Genomic DNA, 21321 nt, shown 5'->3' with positions numbered 1-21321 from the left:
TTCAGAAGCCAGCAGAAACCCAACACAGATTGGACGTCTTGTATTTTAGCAGGGAGGGCATTCCACAACACTGGCACCAGCAGTGAAAAAGTCCATCTCTGTGTTAGCACATCATCTATGAGGAGGTGAGGATTTGGAAGGAGAGATGAGAAGTTTGCTCTCTGTTGTGCTGAGTTTTAAATGGTGACCATCCAAGCAGGAATGTTGTTGCAGGCAGCGAGAGTCACAAGACTGGATGGAGATAAAGATCTCCAGGGTAGAAAAGTAAAGCTGGGTGTCACCAGGATACGGCTGGTGATGAAATGAAAACCAATGGATTTGATGAATGAACTATGTAGAAATAGAAGAGGCTTGGGTCCCTGAGGGGCTCCATCCAAAAGTGATTGCATTGCTCACAAATAAGCGAGATTAAACTGAATCTAGGATGAGATTCTTTCGAATGGCACTCATACACAGACACCCTTGCACACATGGATCTTGTCAATCTACTGAAACATCTTGTTCAGAAACCAGTTAGGACAGTTTTTGCAAGAGTTTATAAATGAAGAAAAGCATCCCGTGATATGTAATGACAGTTAAGAGGTGAGAAGGGGAACACAGAGAGTGGTATATGTTTTACTGTGTGTACGTAGGAGGAGTCAGAAGGAGAACACAGTATGGAAAGTGCGGCACTGGATATACTTGTAGAATGTCACAGGGTATGTATTTACAGTGGAGAAGAAAAAAATGGCCTTGTTGCCTCTGCAGTGGTGGAGTAACCAAAATATTTGAGCATAACACCTTTCCTGGTCAGCGCTACACCTACAGACCTGGGCACTCGCGCATATGACAGTGGTGCTGCCAGAAAGTCATTCATACAGGTAGGATGAAATTGATTTAATTGATGCTGTCTCTATGAATGTACCATAAACCTATTATATTAAATAGGAGCCTAGAAAGAAGCACAGGTATCTTATGTCACATGCCTACATGCAGGAATGCAAAAGGAACTGTGCACTAAAATGTAGGGTGGCTTTAAAATGAATGGCATAGGCATGAAAATAAAAGGTTTATTAAGTACATCACTTTAGTCATGGGTCGCCTATTCAGGATTCATTTCCATAACCTTGATTCCACTCTTTCTGCATATTTGTGCATCATATCCCTTGTTAGTAATTTAGGGGAGAATAGATTCTCAGGGCAAAAAATGCCCCAATTTCCAAAACAGAGCTGTGCATGTGTTCTGCTGTGATTGTGAGTAGTCAGGTCAAGTGCACTGCTACAGATCATCAGTCACGTGCATTTATTTCCTTTACACTGGTCACCAGTTTTAATTAGGTGTTCCCGATGGAACTAACCAAGAATGTTGTGCCATTCAAGTCATATAACTAAAGAAGCCGCCCACAGTATTACTGCTCTGCTGCAGATACTTTGATATCAAGAAGAAAGAGAACCGATTAGAAGGAACTGGCAATTGTAAAAACAAATGTCTTGTGAAACATGGAAAAGGAATTTCTCTGGTAATAGATAATGCTGGCAATGTTGGAGGAGCCATCATTTGGAAATTCTGTTCCTGCCTAAACACAGCAAGAGGACTCTGGTAATATTTTCATTTACTCTGGGCTTTTTTGTATATATTTGTCTGCATTTTGAGGGGCATGGAGTATTGATAAGCAAAAAATAAGGGGGAAGGCAAGGTACAGTGTAGCCTGGAATTTTTAAAACAGAATTTTAAAAACAGAACAGAATGAAGATTTGTAGAGAAAGATTTTTTTTTTCATCTGCCCCTGTGAGTATAACATGCTGTGACTCAAGCAGGTGTTTTTGGCATGCAGCCCCAGTTCCCTGATATTCTCTTCTCCTAGAAGGAAAGCAAGCCCTGGCATGGTTGAAAACTCTTCTTTTCTTCCCCAGTTAGTTTACTTGGTTTATGCAGCTTGGACTTCATGCATTTAACACAATTTTATGTTTTCTATTAGGTTTGATAGTTTATTTTTGTATGTTACTCAGGTATTGAATTTGGATTTCAGACATTCTGGAATATTTGATTAAAATGTATATATTATGTCTGCATTGTTTATGAAGTAATTGATGTAGGATACCCCACTTTTCCCCTCCTCCTCTTCCACCCCACTTTTTTTCTTTTTTAAAAAATATCATATATAGAAAGAAGATGTGGTGGTTTCTTGCCATCGCTTGTCTAATACAAGCAACTGGGAGTGCAGAAGAACTGAGTGGGAGCAGAGGTTCAAATCCTGAAGTTCACATGAATGTTGTAAGCTATGTACTCCTTTATAAATCTTATGCAGTGGCAGGCCTGAGATGGGGCTAGAATTCAAATCTGAGGGAGCTGAAGAGCAGCTCTTGTTCCTTCTATCTCCCTTCCTCCAGTCTAGAACAGGGGTAGCCATCGAGGTGCCCTCAAGCTGCTGTTGTGGTGCTCCAGTTCCCATGAGCCCCAGACTGCATGACCATTTATCAGGGCCTAATGGGAGTTCCAGCCCAAGGGATGCGGGTGGCGCTATGGGTTAAACCACAGAGCCTAGGACTTGCCGATTAGAAGGTTGGCTGTTCGAATCCCCGTGATGGGGTGAGCTCCCGTTGCTCAGTCCCTGCTCCTGCCAACCCAGCAGTTCGAAAGCACATCAAAGTGCAAGTAGATAAATAGGTACCACTCTGGCGGGAAGGTAAACGGCATTTCCGTGCACTGCTCTGGTTTGCCAGAAGCGGCTTAGTCATGCTGACCACATGACCCGGAAGCTGTACGCCGGCTCCCTCAGCCAATAAAGCGAGATGAACGCCACAACCCCTGAGTCGGCCATGACTGGACCTAATGGTCAGGGGTCCCTTTACCTTTACCTAATGGGAGTTCTAGCCCAATAACATCTGCAGGGGCACCGTGTTGGCAATCCCAGGTCTTGAACATCAAAAGCATAACTATTGGTTAATGGCGTGGGGATATGCAATTGGGAGTGATGACAAACAAGCCATGGGGAAATGCAAAACTTATTTCTGGTGATGCAGAGGAGTATGTAGAACAGCAAGGAAAGACAAACAACAGCACTTTCTGTTTCCCTCTTAGCAGTGCTTTTTTTCTTTACAAATGTTTAGTGGTACTCTCATTTTCCTACTCATATTGAAATACTGCCCCTCAATGAGGCAAAACTTAGATTCACAGAAAGTTTAGGTGTATGTGTCCCCCCACATCCCCCCCAGAAAAAAAGCACTGCCTCTTAGTGTTGTGAACCCAATACAGTGGCACCTTGGGTTACATACGCTTCAGGTTACATACGCTTCAGGTTACAGACTCCACTAACCCAGAAATAGTACCTCGGGTTAAGAACTTTGCTTCAGGATGAGAACAGAAATTGTGCTCCGGTGGCGCAGCAGCAGCAGGAGGCCCAATTAGCTAAAGTGGTGCTTCCGGATAAGAACAGTTTCAGGTTAAGAACGGACCTCTAGAACGAATTAAGTATGTAACCCGAGGTACAGTGGTGCCCCGCAAGACGAATGCCTCGCAAGACGGAAAACTCGCTAGACGAAAGAGTTTTCCGTTTTGGAGGTGCTTCGCAAAACAAATTTCCTATGGGCTTGCTTCGCAAGACAACAATGTCTTGCGAGTTCCTGCTGGGTTTTTTTCCCCTCCCCCCCCCTTTTCTAAGCCACTAAGCCGCTTATCAGCCGATCCGATCAGCAGATAAGCCGCTAAAAGCCGCTAATAGCGCTAATCCGCTAATCCTTCAATGGGCTTGCTTTGCAAGACGAAAAAACCGCTAGACGAAGAGAATCACAGAACGGATTCTTTTAATCTTGCGAGGCACCACTGTACTCAGATTCTCAGCCAGATTGTTACCAAACATTTAATCCCACAATTCACCACATAGATTATGTAAAGACTTCTTGGCAGAGCTGGCCAGAGCAGGGAGGAGGAATGGGACGAGAGTGGGGAGTTTGATCCTGGGGAGGGACCCAGTGGCCTGTGAGGTGCTGTGCTGGATGCTGGTTGGAGGGAGGAAGCCCCACCTCAGTGCTATTGGATGTCCCAAGCACCAAGGGAGGGCTGCTGATTTGACCCAGGTGTCTCCTTCTGCCAGCAAAACACTCCCCATCTCTGGGGATGTGCCTGAGTCTGAATCAGACAGTGAGCCTCCTTCTCTAAGGATGGGACACCAGCACAAACACCTCCCTCATTCCCTTAGAATGGCAATGGAGCCCACCTGAGAGGTGCCGGAACTGAGTTGGTGAGTTCCGGCAGAAAGAAAGCCTTGCTTACACCTACCCCATGTTCCTTGGAGCTCAGCATTAATGGACTCCTTGTACAATGGACTCATTGTAACATAATCTATGTGGTGAATTGTGGGATTAAATGTTTGGTAACAATCTGGCTGAGAATCTGAGTATGGCGTCCAAGAGTGAGAGCCAGGACTTCTGTTCCATAATACTGAAAGCAGTTCAGGAACATTTCTCAATTCTGAGTGTAGGTTGAGTGAGTATGAAGGAGGCATGCACAGACAACATCACAACCTTCTCCAGTCAGACTTCCTCCCTGCTTTTAGATGTTTTATCATTTGTCTTAGTACTTTAAAACAGTAAACTGTTTTGGGTGCCTTTGCAGAAAGACAGTATACAAAGGCAATGAAATTAGATGGTGGTGGTGATGTGTTGGTACAGCTTCATTTCATACTGAACAGGAGCTTATTGCAAACTAATTTTAAAGCAAAGAGTGAAAGGGTCTTGTGTGACAGAGTCTACACTTGCTGAAAGTGTCTACACAGCTCAACTGCTTTGTACTCATGTTGTAAACTTGTTGAACATTACATGTGAATAACACTATGATTGTGCTGCTCAACTATTGGTGTATGCAAATATATGGAATGTACACTTGTGGTGACATCTGTTTATGGTGTCTTTTAAACAAACACACAGCAGACACAAGAAGGGCCTCACTTCACATAGAAACAACTGCTTCCATTGCCATATAGTGACTGACCTATATACTGACACTATCAATGTACAGTTGTTAGCTAAAGGTCTCTGTGACAGATTAAAATATTCTGAATTCAAACATCTCAGGAGTTTATTTCTTCTTCTTTTAGAGTGAGGTGATTCGCTACAAAGGATACGCGAGTGAAGAGTATGAAGTCTTAACAGATGATGGCTATTATTTGACAGTAAACCGAATTCCCTTTGGAAGAGAAAATCTTACCGCTGGAGGTATCTGAAAATATTTTTTTCCTTATTTATAGTTCAAAACAAATTGTTGGCCTATCACAGTTGTATATTAAAAGCCTTAATACAATGCAGAATTATGTAATTACTAGAGCTTTACATGAACATATCAGACCCTGAGTCAAGACCCAAAGCGACTCGGCCCAGAAGGTTGTTGCATGGCCCTCTGGAGCCCGATTGAAGTGTTCAGAAGAGCATATACAGCCTTAAACTGGATGGGTGAAGGGACAGGTACAACAGCTTCATTCCTCAACTGTCTTGTATTGAGCAGGAAGGTCAGAAAGGGACTGAACACCCTAAAAAGTCTCTCCTCAAATGAGAGCCCAGCCTTATCAGGATCACATGGAGATGTCCTCATGGAAGCACATGGAAATGTCTTGAGAAAGCATCCTTATAATTTCCCTTCAGACCTCCCAGGAAGGTCAATGATGGGATGGACAAGTCCACTTCATATCAGGGCCTTGGGAGCATGGTTTGGCATTTGCCTGCCTATTCCCCTTCCCCAGTTTCAGTGCCCACAGATTTTTTCTGAAGTCTCGAATAGGGCTTCATTGACAAGCCTCCTCTACAGTCAAAATTCAGATCCATGCCACTGAATGAGACTAGAGCAGGGGTCACCAACCTAAGGCCCATGGGCTGGAAGGGGCCCGCAGAGATCGTTTGACCGGCCCACGAGCCACCTGCTCACATGCTGCGCTAAACCAGTGCAGCGCAGCACGGGGACTCGCTTCCGTGGTGCTGGAAATCACATCTGCGCATGCGCAGATACCGGAAATCACAGACACATGCGCTGTAGAGGAGGCTTGTCACATGAGAGAGGGATCCAGCCCACGAAGGGATCTCTATGGGACCAATCCGACCCAGGCAAGATAAACCTTGCCAACCCCGGGACTAGAGCCTAACAAACATACTGAGATAATGTACTGTAATATAAACTATAATCTAATAATATAAACAAGGGATATTTGTCAAAAACATATTTGTTATCATGGCACAGAGATTCTCACCTGCTTTGTTATAATGGTTTGTTTTTTAAACCAGGTCCCAGGCCTGTTGTGTTGTTGCAGCATGGGATATTTGCGGAAGCTAGCTTCTGGGTCGAAAATCTGGCAAACAACAGTTTTGGCTTTATATTAGCGGATGCTGGCTATGATGTTTGGCTGGGGAACAACAGAGGATCAAGTTGGTCTCGGAGACACCAGAATTTGTCAACTGACCAAGATGAATTTTGGGATTTCAGGTATTTTGAACTGTAAAATAAGCAGCAATAAACAATATTATTTCACACATTAACTCTGCTGATCTTCAGCATTTTAGTGCAAATTTCTCCAGATCAGCACATTTTTGTATGCAGTTTTGACTAATGTACACATTTTTGCAAGTAGTATCTCCCAATATGGTACATTTTAAATGTTATTTTCACTAATAATATACATTTTATGCACAATTTTACCGAATATACACATTTTTGTAAACACTGAGTGGCTGCCGAACTTAATCACTCAAAATTTTTAAGGATGGCTGAGTTTTGGTTCTCATATCAACAAATTTGATAAATTCAGCTTTAAATGTAGACTGAATTGAATTTCTCCCTATCCCTATTCATATCCCTTTATGTCAATAGACTTGCACTGAGCAAGACTATGGCTACAATCTATAGGCTTCTATACATGTAGCTATCCTAAGAAATGAACTGTAGAAACATAACCCTTTGAAATAGGGACTACAAAATTTTGGATCCCTGCACAATTCCAGAATGTGTGAGAAAAAGCAGAAATCTACACGCAGGGGTTTTTCGCATCCTACAGCCCTATGTGTGATTTTCTATGTCTGATGCCTGTTAGAAGTAAAACGTGGGTCCCAAGACCCTCAAAATAAATTCTGAACAAAATTGGTGAAGCAGCAAAGAGTTTATTGAGTACAATACATTCTTGCAAGAGTGGGTGTCCAAAGTAGGCACACCCAAAATTGGCAATGTACAAGTTTATATTCTTTATACCTGAAGCACAGGTTTCCCTTGTTTCCTCATTGGCTGGATACATGCAAGGTTTATAGCCTATCATGACCACCTAGTTAACATACTAAAATCCCCACCTTTGTTGACATCTCCCATTACTCTAGTTCCAACGACCACTACTCCTGTTTACCTTTCTCCTTATTTGGTCCATGTTTCTTATGTTTTTACACATTGACTCAAGCAATAAAGGCACCTCCCAACCACTAGTGGGTGTAACTGAGTACAGATAAATTGCATAACGGCTGCAAACAGCCCTATCTATAAGCCTCCTAACCACAAGATATGTGTAAGCAAGTTTCTGCTGTCTGCGGTCATCTAGCTGTTATAGCCTTGTGGCCTTTTGAAAAGGCAACATTTTTATTCCTAACAATGCCCCTTTCCCCTGATTCATATGTGAGGGCACCATTGTGGCTGGGTGAACCTGCTACTCCTAGTTAGGGATGGAAGGATCTGTCGGTTTTGGTTCTCACAGTCTGTCATTTTCCCCCAAACTTAAATCTGGTTCTCCACATATCTGCATCAATTTGAAAAAAATTTGTTTGACAAGTCTTCATGGAAATTCCTCCGTACTTTAGTACAAATTTCTCTTGATATATTTTGGTGTGCACATTTTATCATGTCATTTTCACTACTTTTTATTCACAGTTTGCATAATATATGTATTTTTGTAAACTCTTGATTGGTTGGAGGATGGCATCACAACATATGGATTAATATGAATTTCGAAGGACGACTGTGTTTCAGTTGTCATTTCATTTTAGAAAGTGCGAATTTGAAAAATTTAGGTTTCAATGCAAACTGAATCAAATTCCCCCCCTTCCCTCATCATACACTGAATGGTTACACTGAGCAGGACGGTAACTAAAAGCTATAGATCTCTATGCATGTTGGATTTCCACATATGTACTGTGGCCTGCACAATTCCAGAATGTGTGGAAAGAAGTAGAAGTCAACACACTGAGCATCTTCACATCTTACAGCCTGCTTTTATGTGTGATGGTTCTTCATGCGATTCATGTATGAAATGAAAAAATGTGTGTGTGTGTGTGTGTGTGTGTGTGAGAGAGAGAGAGAGAGAGAGAGAGAGAGAGAGAGAGGTTTAGTGATGTTCTGTTGCTGGAAGCAACTGCTGCAAAATTAAAGTGGAGAATGGGGATGGTGGCGCCATCACCTGGTTCTGCACCCACATTTCAAGCAAAACCTTCCAGAAGGCAACTCTGGGTGAACATCTAGGGGTTCAGATGAAGAGGTGTCACTAATTTTGCCATAACATTTAAATATTTCCTTCAGTTTCCATGAAATGGCTCTGTATGACCTTCCAGCAATGATCAACTTCATTCTGAAGAAAACTGGGCAGAAGCAACTGTATTACGTAGGCTACTCTCAAGGCACAACCATTGGTATGCTAAATTGGGCTAACCCATGTTTTTTTACTCTCTTGTTCTCTCTCTCTCTCTTTCTTTTTTATAATAATATTTATTGAAACAAAAGAATTTTTTTATAAAAAATACACACAAAAAGACAAAATTACAAAAAAGCACAAACATAAGGGGGAAAAACCAACTTCTCATAACTTCTAAATTTACCAACTTCTCATAACTATTACCTTTTTAACCAAATTCCTTAAACATTTTAGCAAGAGCCAAATAATTTCATTTCAGCATTTTCCCAACATTCATCAAACATTTCTAATAATAATAATGCAAGTACAAAAAAGAAAATACAAATACAAAAAAGAAAATACAATAAAATAAAAACAATCCAATCTTCTTCCACCGTCCCCTCCCCCCGGTCCCGGGGTTGTCAGTCCTTTTCTCCCATTAGTCTAGCACATTAACCTGGTGCCCTAATATCTGAGGCCTTCAAATCTCTTCCATGTCCCTTTCGCAGCCCTTCTTCATATTTTCCTTTCACTTGCGGGAACTCCAGCTTTGTAGTGTTTTTGACCCTTTTCAACAAATCAGCCCCTTTCTCACAGTCTAGACTAAGCTCCATATGCTGTTTCAAAACATATTTCAGATTCAGCTCCAAACTTCTGGCGACCCATTTCCAGACTCGGAAAGTCCAAATATCCCTGCATAGGGTGGTCAGTCCAACCCCCCTTTCCAGTTCAGTCCAAACTTTATCTTTCCAAGTCTGGTTTTTTCCAAGTTCATTTGCCAAATCCAAAAGCTCACTTTCCTGCTGGGCCGAGAGTCCCTCCATCCCTGGCGTCCCAGATTCAGCAGAATCCTCTTCTTTCTGTTGTTCTGTCGTGGCACACTCCTGTTTTAGTTCCTCAGTGGGCTCCATGTAATTTTTCACTACCTGATCAAAGGCACTGGCAGCTTTTGTCATAAAATCCATCTTCTGACTTAACTGATCCAATAGGGCACTTATATTACAGAAAGCACCCAACAGTGCTTCTGAAGGCATTGTCCTGCAAGGTCACAAAAACTCTTTTCCCACAGTTGTACAGTAAACAGCCGCAAGTTCCCAGGAATTAGTTACAGTTTCATAGTTCCCCTCGGGGGGGGGGACGACTTCTGATTGTTCTTTTCCTTGAAAACAATGGCAACAGAGTTTCTTCTTTAAAATATTTTGTCCATAAAAAAGCGAAAGGAAACAATGGAATCACAATATTTGCCTCCATTTAACTATCTGTCAAAGCATTTATTTCTGGTCAATGAGCTTCAAACGTCAAATCTGACACCCCACTCCAGGGTCAGGACAGTGGAAAGTTACTTTACTTTTACTTTGTTTCCGCAGGTTTAAACAACTCCATAAAAAATCCCCCTTCTTCTCCTGCTTCCGAACGGGGGTTCTGCAATTTTAAATGATGAAAGACGATCCTTTAAAAGTAATTTTTAAGGCTCCTGTTTACATTAACTTTGCTTTGTTATAACTACAAGAAAACAGAAGGATGACTTCCTGTTTAACCCTTTCCGTGTCAGTACCAAATTAGGGTAAATTTTTAAAGTCCAAGTTCCTTTTATTTCGCCAATGCTTGATTAAAATCCAATTTATGTAGCATTCCAGTACTCACAGTTAGTTATTTTCAATGCCAAATTGTCCCAGGAAAAAGGCAGCGCTCTCCGGCGACGGCTGTGCGGCTTCGCTCCGCAGAAAAAGCAGTCGACTCACAGCACAGCGCCACTTCCCCCTCTTCACTTCGGAGCCTGTTTCTGGGTTCCTTAGTGGGTTGAGGGGGCGCTAAAGGTGCCCGCCGAGTCCCACGGTCACAGGCTTCATCTGCCTGTGATTTTCAGAAGGGTCCCCGCTACGCCGCAGCGGAACAGACCCGTTTCTTGCGGAGCTTGTCCCTCCAGTTCAGAGGGAGTCCGCCATTACCGGAGGCGCCACCCCGGAAGTCCTCTCTCTCTCTCTCTCTCTCTCTCTCTCTCGGAAAAAAAAGGGTTTATGTTCTGCTATTATGGATCCTAGAGCCAGCTGTAAAGATTCCAGTTTGACCTTATACTGCTGATCCTTTTGTGTTGGGAGTCAGCCTTGCCCCAACACTGGTGCTGAATTGTGAACCAGTCAGTATCTATGGGCCTGCTTTCCCTTTGTGACTATGCTATGTCCCTGTGAGTTTTCAGGGAGAAATGAGAAGATAGCTGTAAGGGTGGAGAAAGTAGTAAGCTGTCCTGTTGACCAGCCCATGGGCCAGAAATTGCCAGCCCTTGGGCCAGATGCACCCCACAACCAGTTTCAACTGGTCCTCTGCCCACCTCCATTCAGCAGCTTCTCATTGGGGAGAAAAAGAGGCTTTGACGTTACAGAATAAAACCTTACCATGTTCCCCATGATCTTACATAAGAATTCAGCCTTGCTTTACATACAGCTGTGATCCAGGATTTGCCCTATTTAGATTCATTTTAGTTTATATTTAAAAGAGAAAATCATTACAAGAATAACAGAATAATCTCAATTGCCTTACTTTACTGGCAACTGGTTTTAACTTGATAAGTAGAGAGGGGAGATGGTCAGGTTTTGCCACCCATGGCAGATCTATTGCTTAGCCTCAATTGATCCATTGATCACATAGGGCAGATATAGGGAACCTGTGGCCCTACAGATGCGCTTGGACTCCAACTCCCATCAGCCCCAGCCAGCATGGCAAATGAACAGCGATAGTGGGAGTTGTGGACCAGCCATATCAGGAGGGCCACAGAATAATAATAATAATAATAATAATAATAATAATAATAATAATAATAATAATTTATTATTTATACCCCGCCTATCTGGCTGGGCCTCCCCAGCCACTCTGGGCGGCTTCCATAAAAACCAAAAATACAATAAAATGTCACACGTTAAAAACTTCCCTGAACAGGGCTGCCTTAAGATGTCTCCTGAATGTCAGGTAGTTGTTTATCGCTTTGACATCTGCTGGAAGGGCGTTCCACAGGGCGGGCGCCACTACCGAGAAGGCCCTCTGCCTGGTTCCCTGTAGCTTTGCTTCTCGCAGTGAGGGAACCGCCAGAAGGCCCTCGGCGCTGGACCTCAGCGTCCGGGCAGATTGATGGGGGTGGAGACGCTCCTTCAGGTATACTGGACCGAGGCCGTTTAGGGCTTTAAAGGTCAGCACCAACACTTTGAATTGTGCTCGGAAACGTACTGGGAGCCAATGCAGGTCTTTCAAGACCGGTGTTATATGGTCTCGGCGGCCGCTCCCAGTCACCAGTCTAGCCGCCGCATTCTGGATTAGTTGTAGTTTCCGCGTCACCTTCAAAGGTAGCCCCACGTAGAGCGCATTGCAGTAGTCCAAGCGGGAGATAACCAGAGCATGCACCACTCTGGCGAGACAGTCCGCAGGCAGATAGGGTCTCAGCCTACATACCAGATGGAGCTGGTAAACAGCTGCCCTGGACACAGATTTGACCTGTGCCTCCATGGACAGCTGTGAGTCCAAAATGACTCCCAGGCTGCGCACCTGGTCCTTCAGGGGCACAGTTACCCCATTCAGGACCAGGGAATCCTCCACACCTGCCCGCCTCCTGTCCCCCAAAAACAGTACTTCTGTCTTGTCAGGATTCAACCTCAATCTGTTAGCCGCCATCCATCCTCCAACCGCCTCCAGACACTCACACAGGACCTTCACCGCCTTCACTGGTTCTGATTTAAAAGAGAGGTAGAGCTGGGTGTCATCCGCATACTGATGAACACCCAGCCCAAACCTCCTGATGATCTCTCCCAGCGGCTTCATATAGATGTTAAAAAGCATGGGGGAGAGGACAGAACCCTGAGGCACCCCACAAGTGAGGGCCCAAGGGCCCAAGGGTCTGAACACTCATCCCCCACCACCACTTTCTGAACACGGCCCAGGAGGAAGGAGCGGAACCACTGTATAACAGTGCCCCCAGCTCCCAGCCCCTCAAGACGGTCCAGAAGGATGCTATGGTCGATGGTATCAAATGCCGCTGAGAGATCCAGCAGAACTAGGAAACAGCTCTCACCTTTGTCCCTAGCCCGCCGGAGATCATCAACCAGTGCGACCAAGGCAGTTTCAGTCCCATGATGAGGCCTGAATCCCGACTGGAAGGGATCCAAATGGTCCGCTTCTTCCAGGCGTGCCTGGAGTTGTTCAGCAACCACTCGCTCAATCACCTTGCCCAGGAATGGAAGATTTGAGACTGGGCGATAGTTGCTTTAGATCTGCTTTAGAGTCTCTGCTTTAGAGTCTAGGAGTAGGCCTTTGGTAAATTGGCAAATGAATTTCGTACTATGAGCAGTCCTAAATGCTCACTGTGTTTTTCTCCCCTATCCTTTAGGCTTCATAGCATTTTCAGCCATACCAGAGCTGTCTCAAAAAATCAAACTATTTACCGCCTTGGCTCCTGTGATTTCTCTTAAGCATGTGACAAGCCCTGCTTCCAAATTTTCCTTCCTACTTCCTGACTACTCATCCAAGGTACACATTACTCTCTATTTTATTACTGGGAAATCAAAGAATACTAGGCCAGCAGGAATTTAGGAGTAACCTTTCCCTTAACTTCATAACTAAGATAGAGAATTGTACCTGTCACCCTCATAGAGATTATGCTATAAAAGAAAAAGTCTATAAAATCTATGATTCTATATAACAGGTTCACATTTTACATAACTGTAGTGTTGCTCGGAGAGCATACTGAATGAAGGGCTGCTTAGAAATATAAGAAATACAACCTAAATTTGTTTGAGTTGCTATGCATAGCAAAATTTTGGTGTTTTTTTTAAAAAAAAAGTTTTGAAAAACCAACACAGGCTTTACTATAGATTTCAGTGAGCTGTGGGTTGCTCTTACAGTGCTGAACAACATAAAGAGAATAAACCAAGAAAAAAGCCCTAAGGATTAAATATTTCAATCTAGGGGAGAAATGTATGTGTACTTTGTGTTTTTGGTCCACATTCCACATCCAAACTAGGAATAGGTTGTGGGGTTTTTTGGTGTGTGTTTTTTTTAAAAAAAATCAGTTTGCATTGTAGGAGAACCAACCTCATTTGCACAATACACAAAAAAAAGAAGCTCAGCTGCCGTTCAAAATTTACTCATCTCTAAAATTTGGTTCTCCAAGCAGGTTATGAATACAAAAATGCATATACTAGGGTAAAATGTGTTTATTATTCCACATGTTAGCAAAAATAGCAGACAAAAATGGTTATATTAGGGGAAATTTATTTGCAAAAATGTGTGTGCTAGGCAAAAATGTACCAAAAATGTATGTATTAGAAAAAATTCACACTGAAGAAATTTCAAGCGGACTTGTGCTTAAAAAAAATGCAAACTGATTTAGAAATGTGGAAAATTGAACTTCAGAGTGGAATATGAAAAACTGAGAGAAATAGAATCAACAGATTCACTAATTCACACTCCAACCTTCCTGCACTGAGGACTCAGCTATCCAGCTGCAAATATATCATTTTAAGTGCATTATACAGCTGTGACACTAAGTGGTGATGTTGAGCTTATGGCAGATTCAATATATTTTTCAAAGCATTTTTTTTTAAAGCATTTTCAGAGACACATTTATATGTGTCGAGATTCCACCTGAGTTGGAAGATCTGAAGGGGTCTTATGAATAGATTTGGTGGAACATGGTTACAAGCCTCCCTCTAATTGGAACCGGGTGTTATCATTGTTCCTGATTGAGAAGAGGCTTGTAAGTATGACCAGCTGGATGCCCTTCTAAATCCCTTTCAGACCTTCCCACGGGAAGGTGGACCAGGTACGATCAGCATATGGGTCTCTGTTCCCACTCTCCAACTGAAACCTTTAAGACAGGCTTCCTCAAACTCAGCCCTCCAGATGTTTGGAGCTACAATTCCCATCACCCCTGACCATTTGTCCTGCTAGCTAGGGATCATGGGAGTTGTAGGCCAAAAACATCTGGAGGGCCAAGCCTGCTTTAAGAAGCTGCAACCAGCCACAAAAGAATTCTAGAGGAACATAGCTAATCCTGCAAATATTTTTTTAAGGTTAAATTGTAACACCTTTTGTATCTTCCCAGAGCATCTTTGTCAGAGGAGAATTTGTACTGTTTCGCAAACCCGTGGCAGACTTTTTCAGGAAAATGTGCAGCGTTACATTGATGCAGCAATTCTGTGCTCAACTCATATTCTCAGCAGGCGGATTTAATGCAACAAATCTAAATATGGTGTGTAGATTGTGTAATGAAAACATGGTAGTTTGCTACTATGATTGGTTTGCTACATGCTCTGAATCTTCACAAAGCTTCATTTTTGCAGCAAAAGCTGAGCATCCAAAGGGTGCAAAAAGCCCTGCGAAAAACTGAAGACTCAGAATAAGATGGGAATCTTGTACAAACTTTAAATAAGTCTCAGTGAACAGAATATGGCTTACTTTGTGAGTAGATATGCCTATGGTTGCACTAGAACAGCACAATTTTATATATGTCTAATCAGAAACAATTCTCATAGAGTTGAATGGGACTTACTCCCAGGAAAATGGGTTTAGGTGCCAGTCTCCATCTGCACTATACAGCAACTTACCACTTTAAATAGTCATGGCTTCCCTCAGAGTAGTTAACAATCAGTGTGTGGGAAATAATAAGAGTCTGTGAGGGGAATTATAGGTGTCACCAAACAACTTTCAGCACCCCTATCAAACTACAGCCCCCAGGATTCTTTGGGGGAAGCCATGCCTGTTTTAAGCGATGTGATACTGCTTTAAAGTTAAGGTGCAGCTGGCATCGGAGACATGTCTCCTGAAGAAAAATGACCATTAGAATTTTGGTTCTGTCCAGCCTGTGACCTTAAAGACAGAATGCATGCACTGCCTGCCGAGCGATAAGCAGGATGTGGCCAGTTCATCTCAAAGGGTGAATCAACTTTAATGCACCTTGTTGCCTTAACAATAGTTGCTACTAAAAAGCTGGAATTTAGCAACATAAGAAAAGCCCTGGGTTTCTCATATTTGGGTCCCCTACTGTTGCTGGACTACAACTCCCATTACCCCTAGATAGCAGGACCAGTGGCCAGGGATGATGGGAGTTGTAGTCCGACAACAGCTGGGGACCCACGTTCAAGAAACGTTGGAAACCAAAGGCCCATGGCGCCCAGCATCCCGTTTTTATAGTGGCCAATCAGATTCCTACAGGAAATACACAAGCGGAGCCTGAGCACAACCTCAGTTACCCCATTCCTGTCTCCCAGCAGCTGCTATTCAGAAATATATTGTCTCTGATACTGGAGGTACTGCAGAGCCTTCATGACTAATAGCCACTGATAGAGCTATCATCTATGAATTTGTCTCAACCTACTTCAAAGCCACTATCACATCTTGCAAAAGTGAATTCCCCAGCTGAGCTATATACACTGTGTGACAAAATTATTTGCTTGAACTTTCCCGAATCTGCCAGCTTTGGTGGCCTCAGGTTCTGGGGGGTTTTTTGTTTTAATTTCACTGATTTTTCCGATTGTTGTTTATTTTCCAAACTTTTCCTGCAGAGTCGAATGGATGTGTATGGAGCTCGCTTTATGGATGGAACATCAGCTAAATCTATTGTACACTGGAAACAGGTAGAGTGTTGTATACTTTTTAGCAGCTGTGATGGTCAAGAGAGTTCCATGCTTATATGCTCACTCAAAAATTACAAACTTTCTGAGCCTCCACCAAAGAATCCTGCAACTATTAGTGTACTTAACTTTCCCTGGGAAGCCACTACAATAATTAAGCCAATTTAAGATTCAGGTTGGTAGTCGTGTTGGTCTGACACAGTCAAAATAAATAAAAAACCTGTCCAGTAGCACCTTAGAGACCAACTAAGTTTGTTCTGGGTATAAGCTTTCGTGTGTATGCACACTTCTTCAGATGCATCTGAAACAGTGGTCCAGTGACTTCTGTTTCAGTGTATCTGAAGAAGTGTGCATGCACACCAAAGCTTATACCCAGAACAAACTTAGTTGGTTTCTAAGGTGCTACTGGACAATTTTTTAAGCCAATTTAAGTTGGTGCTATTGTTCTAATATGAGCTTTCTGAACTGACATGGCTAAAACCTAGTTTGGTTTATTTAGGCAGAGTAGGGAGCTCTTTTCGTCTTATGAAAAAATGGGCACATGAACACCTAGTGTTCTGCAAATCCCTTCATTTCAGAAAGGGATTCCTCACATGAAATATATTTACCCCAAGGGATATTTACTGCCATAGAGATAAATTCCAAAAGGGACAGGCAACGTTCATAATTAGTCAAACAAGGATTTTACAGAAAAGAATAGGTTGGATCAAAAATAGTAATTTTATTATTTGTAATATGTATCACATCATATCTAATGCTAATATCCAATGCTATGGCTTTTCTATTATTTTGATAGATAAGAGATTCAGGATTATTCAGATACTTTGACTACGGGAATGAGAATCAGGCAAGATATAACCAGGTAAGAGCGAAGAATTTTTGTTCAGTAAACATGGTGAAAATAGAAATCTGCATCAAGGACATGCATTTACAATGGTTCTGACTATCAGCACAACCCAGATGATATTAACTGCTTGGAGTTCTCATCAGTGTCAATATAAGAGTTAAGAATTCGCCTAATTTTCTGATGTTCTTAACATGGATTTGCAAAAGTGATTTGGTGACACAAGCTTATATATATATATATTGACATATATTGATATATATATATATATCAATATATATATATATATATATATATATATATATATATATATATATATATATATATATCAACATATTTCCAAATCAGGACAAAGTTGGGTTTTGTTGAGTTTTTTGTCAAAGTTGTTGAGTTTTTTGGGGGGATGGGGGGAATTGGATTTTTAAAACATTTTTTTCTTTAAAAAAATGCCCTAGTTTCCATACATCTAGATTTTCCCAGACATTTTGCCAATTCAGTGAAAATTTGCCCAGACCCCATTTTGACAGTCCAATTCCGGGATGTATGGTAGCCCTATTTACCTCCCACCATTCATCCATGCAGTTCAAGCTGGAATGGGTCATTGTCCCCTCATTTTATCCACATAACAACCCTGTGAGATAGTCTAGAATGATTGTGATTGATCCAGGGTCAGTCAGTGAACTTTATGGTTAAGGGGGAATGTAAACATGGATCTCCAAGTACTAATTAACAATCTAACCAGTATACCAGACTAGTTCACAGTTAATGTGAATGTGATCTCATCAAGTGTTTGCCTCCACATGCTCAGAGAATGTGTGGTGGGTGGGTGGAGCATGGCTATGTACATTAGATCCAACCTCAGACCACACATTTGACAAAGTCTGGAGGAGGAGCCTAGATGTGTCCAGTTTGTCTCCAGGGATTTCTCGTACCCCTGCCAGGGATTTAATATGGGACCTTCTGCATTCAAAGCAGGTTCTTTTCCACCTCCTTAAATGTGGTGTGAATCTCCTGACTCCCAATCTCCTTTTCCTCAGACCAAGCAGCAAATAGTTGGAGGGTCCTCAAAGCCATTCCCACCACCCAAACCACTCCCCACTTTCCTTGCAGGAACAATGGCATTGGCAGCAAAGAAATGTGGGGAGAATTCCCATCTTCTTCCCACATCATCATGTTATCTGTGTGATGAATTACAGAGAGTGTAGCTCTTTCAGGGAAGCTTTCAATTGTCAGTCAGGTTGCCTTGGGTTCTCCCTGCCTCCTGCTCCATTGTTTGTTTGTTTTGTAAATGTGTAGGCCACTTCATGGGCTGAGGCCATCAAAGTAGTATACAACAAGCTAAAAAGAAATAAGATAGAATACAAAAAAATACAAACTCCAGAAAGCAATAAATCAGTGCCTACAGTTGCTGGGCTTGTAGTGCAAAACTTTGAAAAACGAGGAGCAAATCTGTGGAGAACCGCAGAGGATCCACCCAACCATATTTAAAACATGTTAGCAGACTATAAGTGTTCTAGGTAGAAAGAAGGAAAAATCACCCATCTATACAAGCCTGTGGACTGTCCACAGTTGGTCTGAATTGTGTAAAGATGCTGTCACTAACAACATTTTTTTTTAAAAAAAAATATGATTCATTGTCATTTACTTTCCAGAGCTTTCCCCCTTTGTATAAAATAGAGGACATGACTGTGCCAACTGCAGTGTGGAGTGGTGGAAATGACCTGATTGCAAGCCCCAGAGATGTAGCCGTCTTACTTCCTCGTATCACTAACCTAGTTTACCACAAAAATATGACATACTGGAACCACTGGGATTTCATCTGGGGCCTCAGTGCCCCTGAGCTCATGTACTACAAAATCATTAAGTTGATGAGATGCTTTAGCTGAGATGGGATGCCTTAGCTGAGTCATGGTTGCTTTAGCTGAGATTCCTGCATTCCAGCTCTACAACTCTATGATTCCATGAGAATGTCTCTGTAAAGCAATACATTCCTATGATAAATTTCATTTCTTTCCTTTTACACCAGTCACAACAAACACTATACTTGCATTGACAGCCATGTAGGCCACTGAAATCCACAGTATTTAAAAGTCTATTGACATATGTTTAAAGCACTCTTATACCACTTTAACAGTCATGGCTTCCTGGGAACTCACAGAGCTACAATTTCAGAGTGGTTTAACAATCATCCCTCTACTTATAGCTCTCTGAAGGGAATAGTGGTCTTCTAACAGCTCTCTGCATCCTTAATAAACTACAGTTCCCAGAATTATTTGGAGTAATTCATGACTTAGTGTTTTAAGAGTGCTTTTTATTTTATTTTAAGTGTATCAGTTTCCTCACCACTGGTTTGTGTATCCTTAACCACATGATTAAGAATATAAGAATTGCCTTGCTGCGTCAGACCCCAGGAAAAAGACCAGGATACAAATGTGATAAAAGAATTACCACCTCACCACACAACTGATTCCCTGCATACTACACTTCCAGAGTGTTTAAAATGTATGGTGCTGAATGAATGTGGCTGCCAGGGTGGGCAGTTAAGGCCTGGACTATCTGAGTGGGACGCACTAGGTGGGGCAATTCAGTTTTGATTCCCTGAGAGTAAAACTAAATAGAAGATATTGAGTGGGTGTTTCTGGTAAGGAACAGTGACCGCCATTCTAGGTGGGTAAAATCTCCCTGAAACACGGTTTAGAAAAGAGTGTAAAATTATCTGCAAAAAGGTTGTCTTAAACTTTAGTTTTGTGTCTCATGGTTGAAATCATCATGCTTTAAACCTTCAGAGAATGTAATTAAATAAACACTGAATTTTGTTCCAGAAGTGACTCCTTATACTTTGAACTTCAGGGTAGGGAATGAGTAGGCACTGGGCAGCCTTCACAGAAATACAAACCTTGTTGCTGTTTTGACCATCACTACTACAAATAGTTGATTCTAGAGCTCTCTTAGGGATAACAAGGGGAGTTTTATCTATTAGCACATCTACAAAATTGGTCACATTACCCACAACATCCAGGAACAGAGGGGCAGTGAAGAAAAAACTGTGACTTTCTATCTTTTTATAACAAAATAAAATTACATATTACAATAGCTCCTGGGCTTATTTGTCTGAACGTTGGCAGGCATATTACCCATGGGCACCTCACTCCAGTGTCCCCAGTCTTCAAGATCACCCCCCCCAAAAAAAACCCACCCTAGGGTGATTTCTATTTCCCATTAAATATATCTTTCTGAAATTTGGCAGCTTTCATGTTCTCAAAGGGATAAGCATACATGCATCAAATTCTGAGAGAAATGTTATAGCTAGAGGTTTTTACTTACTTTTCTTTTCTTTAAAATATACATTTTAAAAGACTCCATGCACCCACCCACACCCTCTGATGGACTCGTTTGAAATCTAGTTTAGTGCAAATGGTCAACAGTTGTTTCCTTTGAGTGCTTCAACAATACAACATAGTATTCTGGACATTTCAGTGTGCTTTGGTGAGCTTTGAAGAGTGATATTACACATTTTGAGGACCATCTGCAACAACGAACCTTCAACTCACTATGATTGAAAAGAAAATGAGGGAGAGGGATACCAACGGCTTCAAGATGGCAAACCAACCTGTTGCAGTAAAAGATATGAGGCTGCTGGATATAAAAGTGGGACAGTTGCCAACCTGGTTAGCAATGCGAGATGACACCCCAGTTGGGCTTGTTATATGTGTCTGGGGAGGTTATAACAGATTTGTCAAAAAGTACATTGATGTGAAGAAAAGATGATAACTGCCAACGTGGTCGTCAGCTACGTCTGGAGCTACGACCATATAAAGCATGAGTGCTGGAGGAAGTCTCACTGAAGCCTGATGGGCCGGAAGAATACAAGCTGCCATACTGTGACTCGTAGTGGGAGTTTGCTTCAACTGAATACAGATTGGTTCTAACCTTCTAGGCACACCAGCAATTTCTGTGACCAATAATAAAATATTTACTTTCATAGGGTTGCCATATGTCCAGAATTTCCTGGACATAGCTGGGATTTGGCCATCAGAAATAGTGTCTGGGTGGAAATTGCTGAGATGTATGGAAACTTCTGGAGGTATGGCAACCCATCTCGGGGCGGGGGAGCTCAACAACTTTCATGTCTGGATTTTCACTTTCTAAAATATGGCAACTCTACTTTCAAAAGTGGGGGGGGCAGGAGAAAATGGAGGGTGGCTGAAAAAGACAAATACTGTATAAGAAGCAAGCAAGGGCCAGCCAATAATTG

At 42.2% G+C, this 21321-nt stretch overlaps 1 protein-coding gene across 1 annotated transcript; it reads left to right on the top strand.

Annotated features, from left to right (window-relative positions):
• The first annotated feature begins 712 nt into the window (after positions 1-712).
• Positions 713-19890, top strand: LOC308584729 (lipase member M-like). Its single transcript, XM_081189731.1, has 10 exons — positions 713-860; positions 2146-2254; positions 5076-5193; positions 6250-6448; positions 8516-8625; positions 12979-13118; positions 14695-14841; positions 16154-16225; positions 17019-17084; positions 18719-19890. Exons 1-10 carry the CDS (start codon positions 826-828, stop codon positions 18950-18952), a joined length of 1230 nt encoding a protein of 409 aa, XP_081045857.1. The 5' UTR covers positions 713-825; the 3' UTR covers positions 18953-19890.
• Positions 19891-21321: the final 1431 nt, after the last annotated feature.

Source organism: Podarcis bocagei (assembly GCF_964188305.1).
Source record: "Podarcis bocagei genome assembly, chromosome: 4".
Taxonomy (NCBI): domain Eukaryota; kingdom Metazoa; phylum Chordata; class Lepidosauria; order Squamata; family Lacertidae; genus Podarcis; species Podarcis bocagei.
This window is presented reverse-complemented; position numbering and strand designations above follow the sequence as displayed.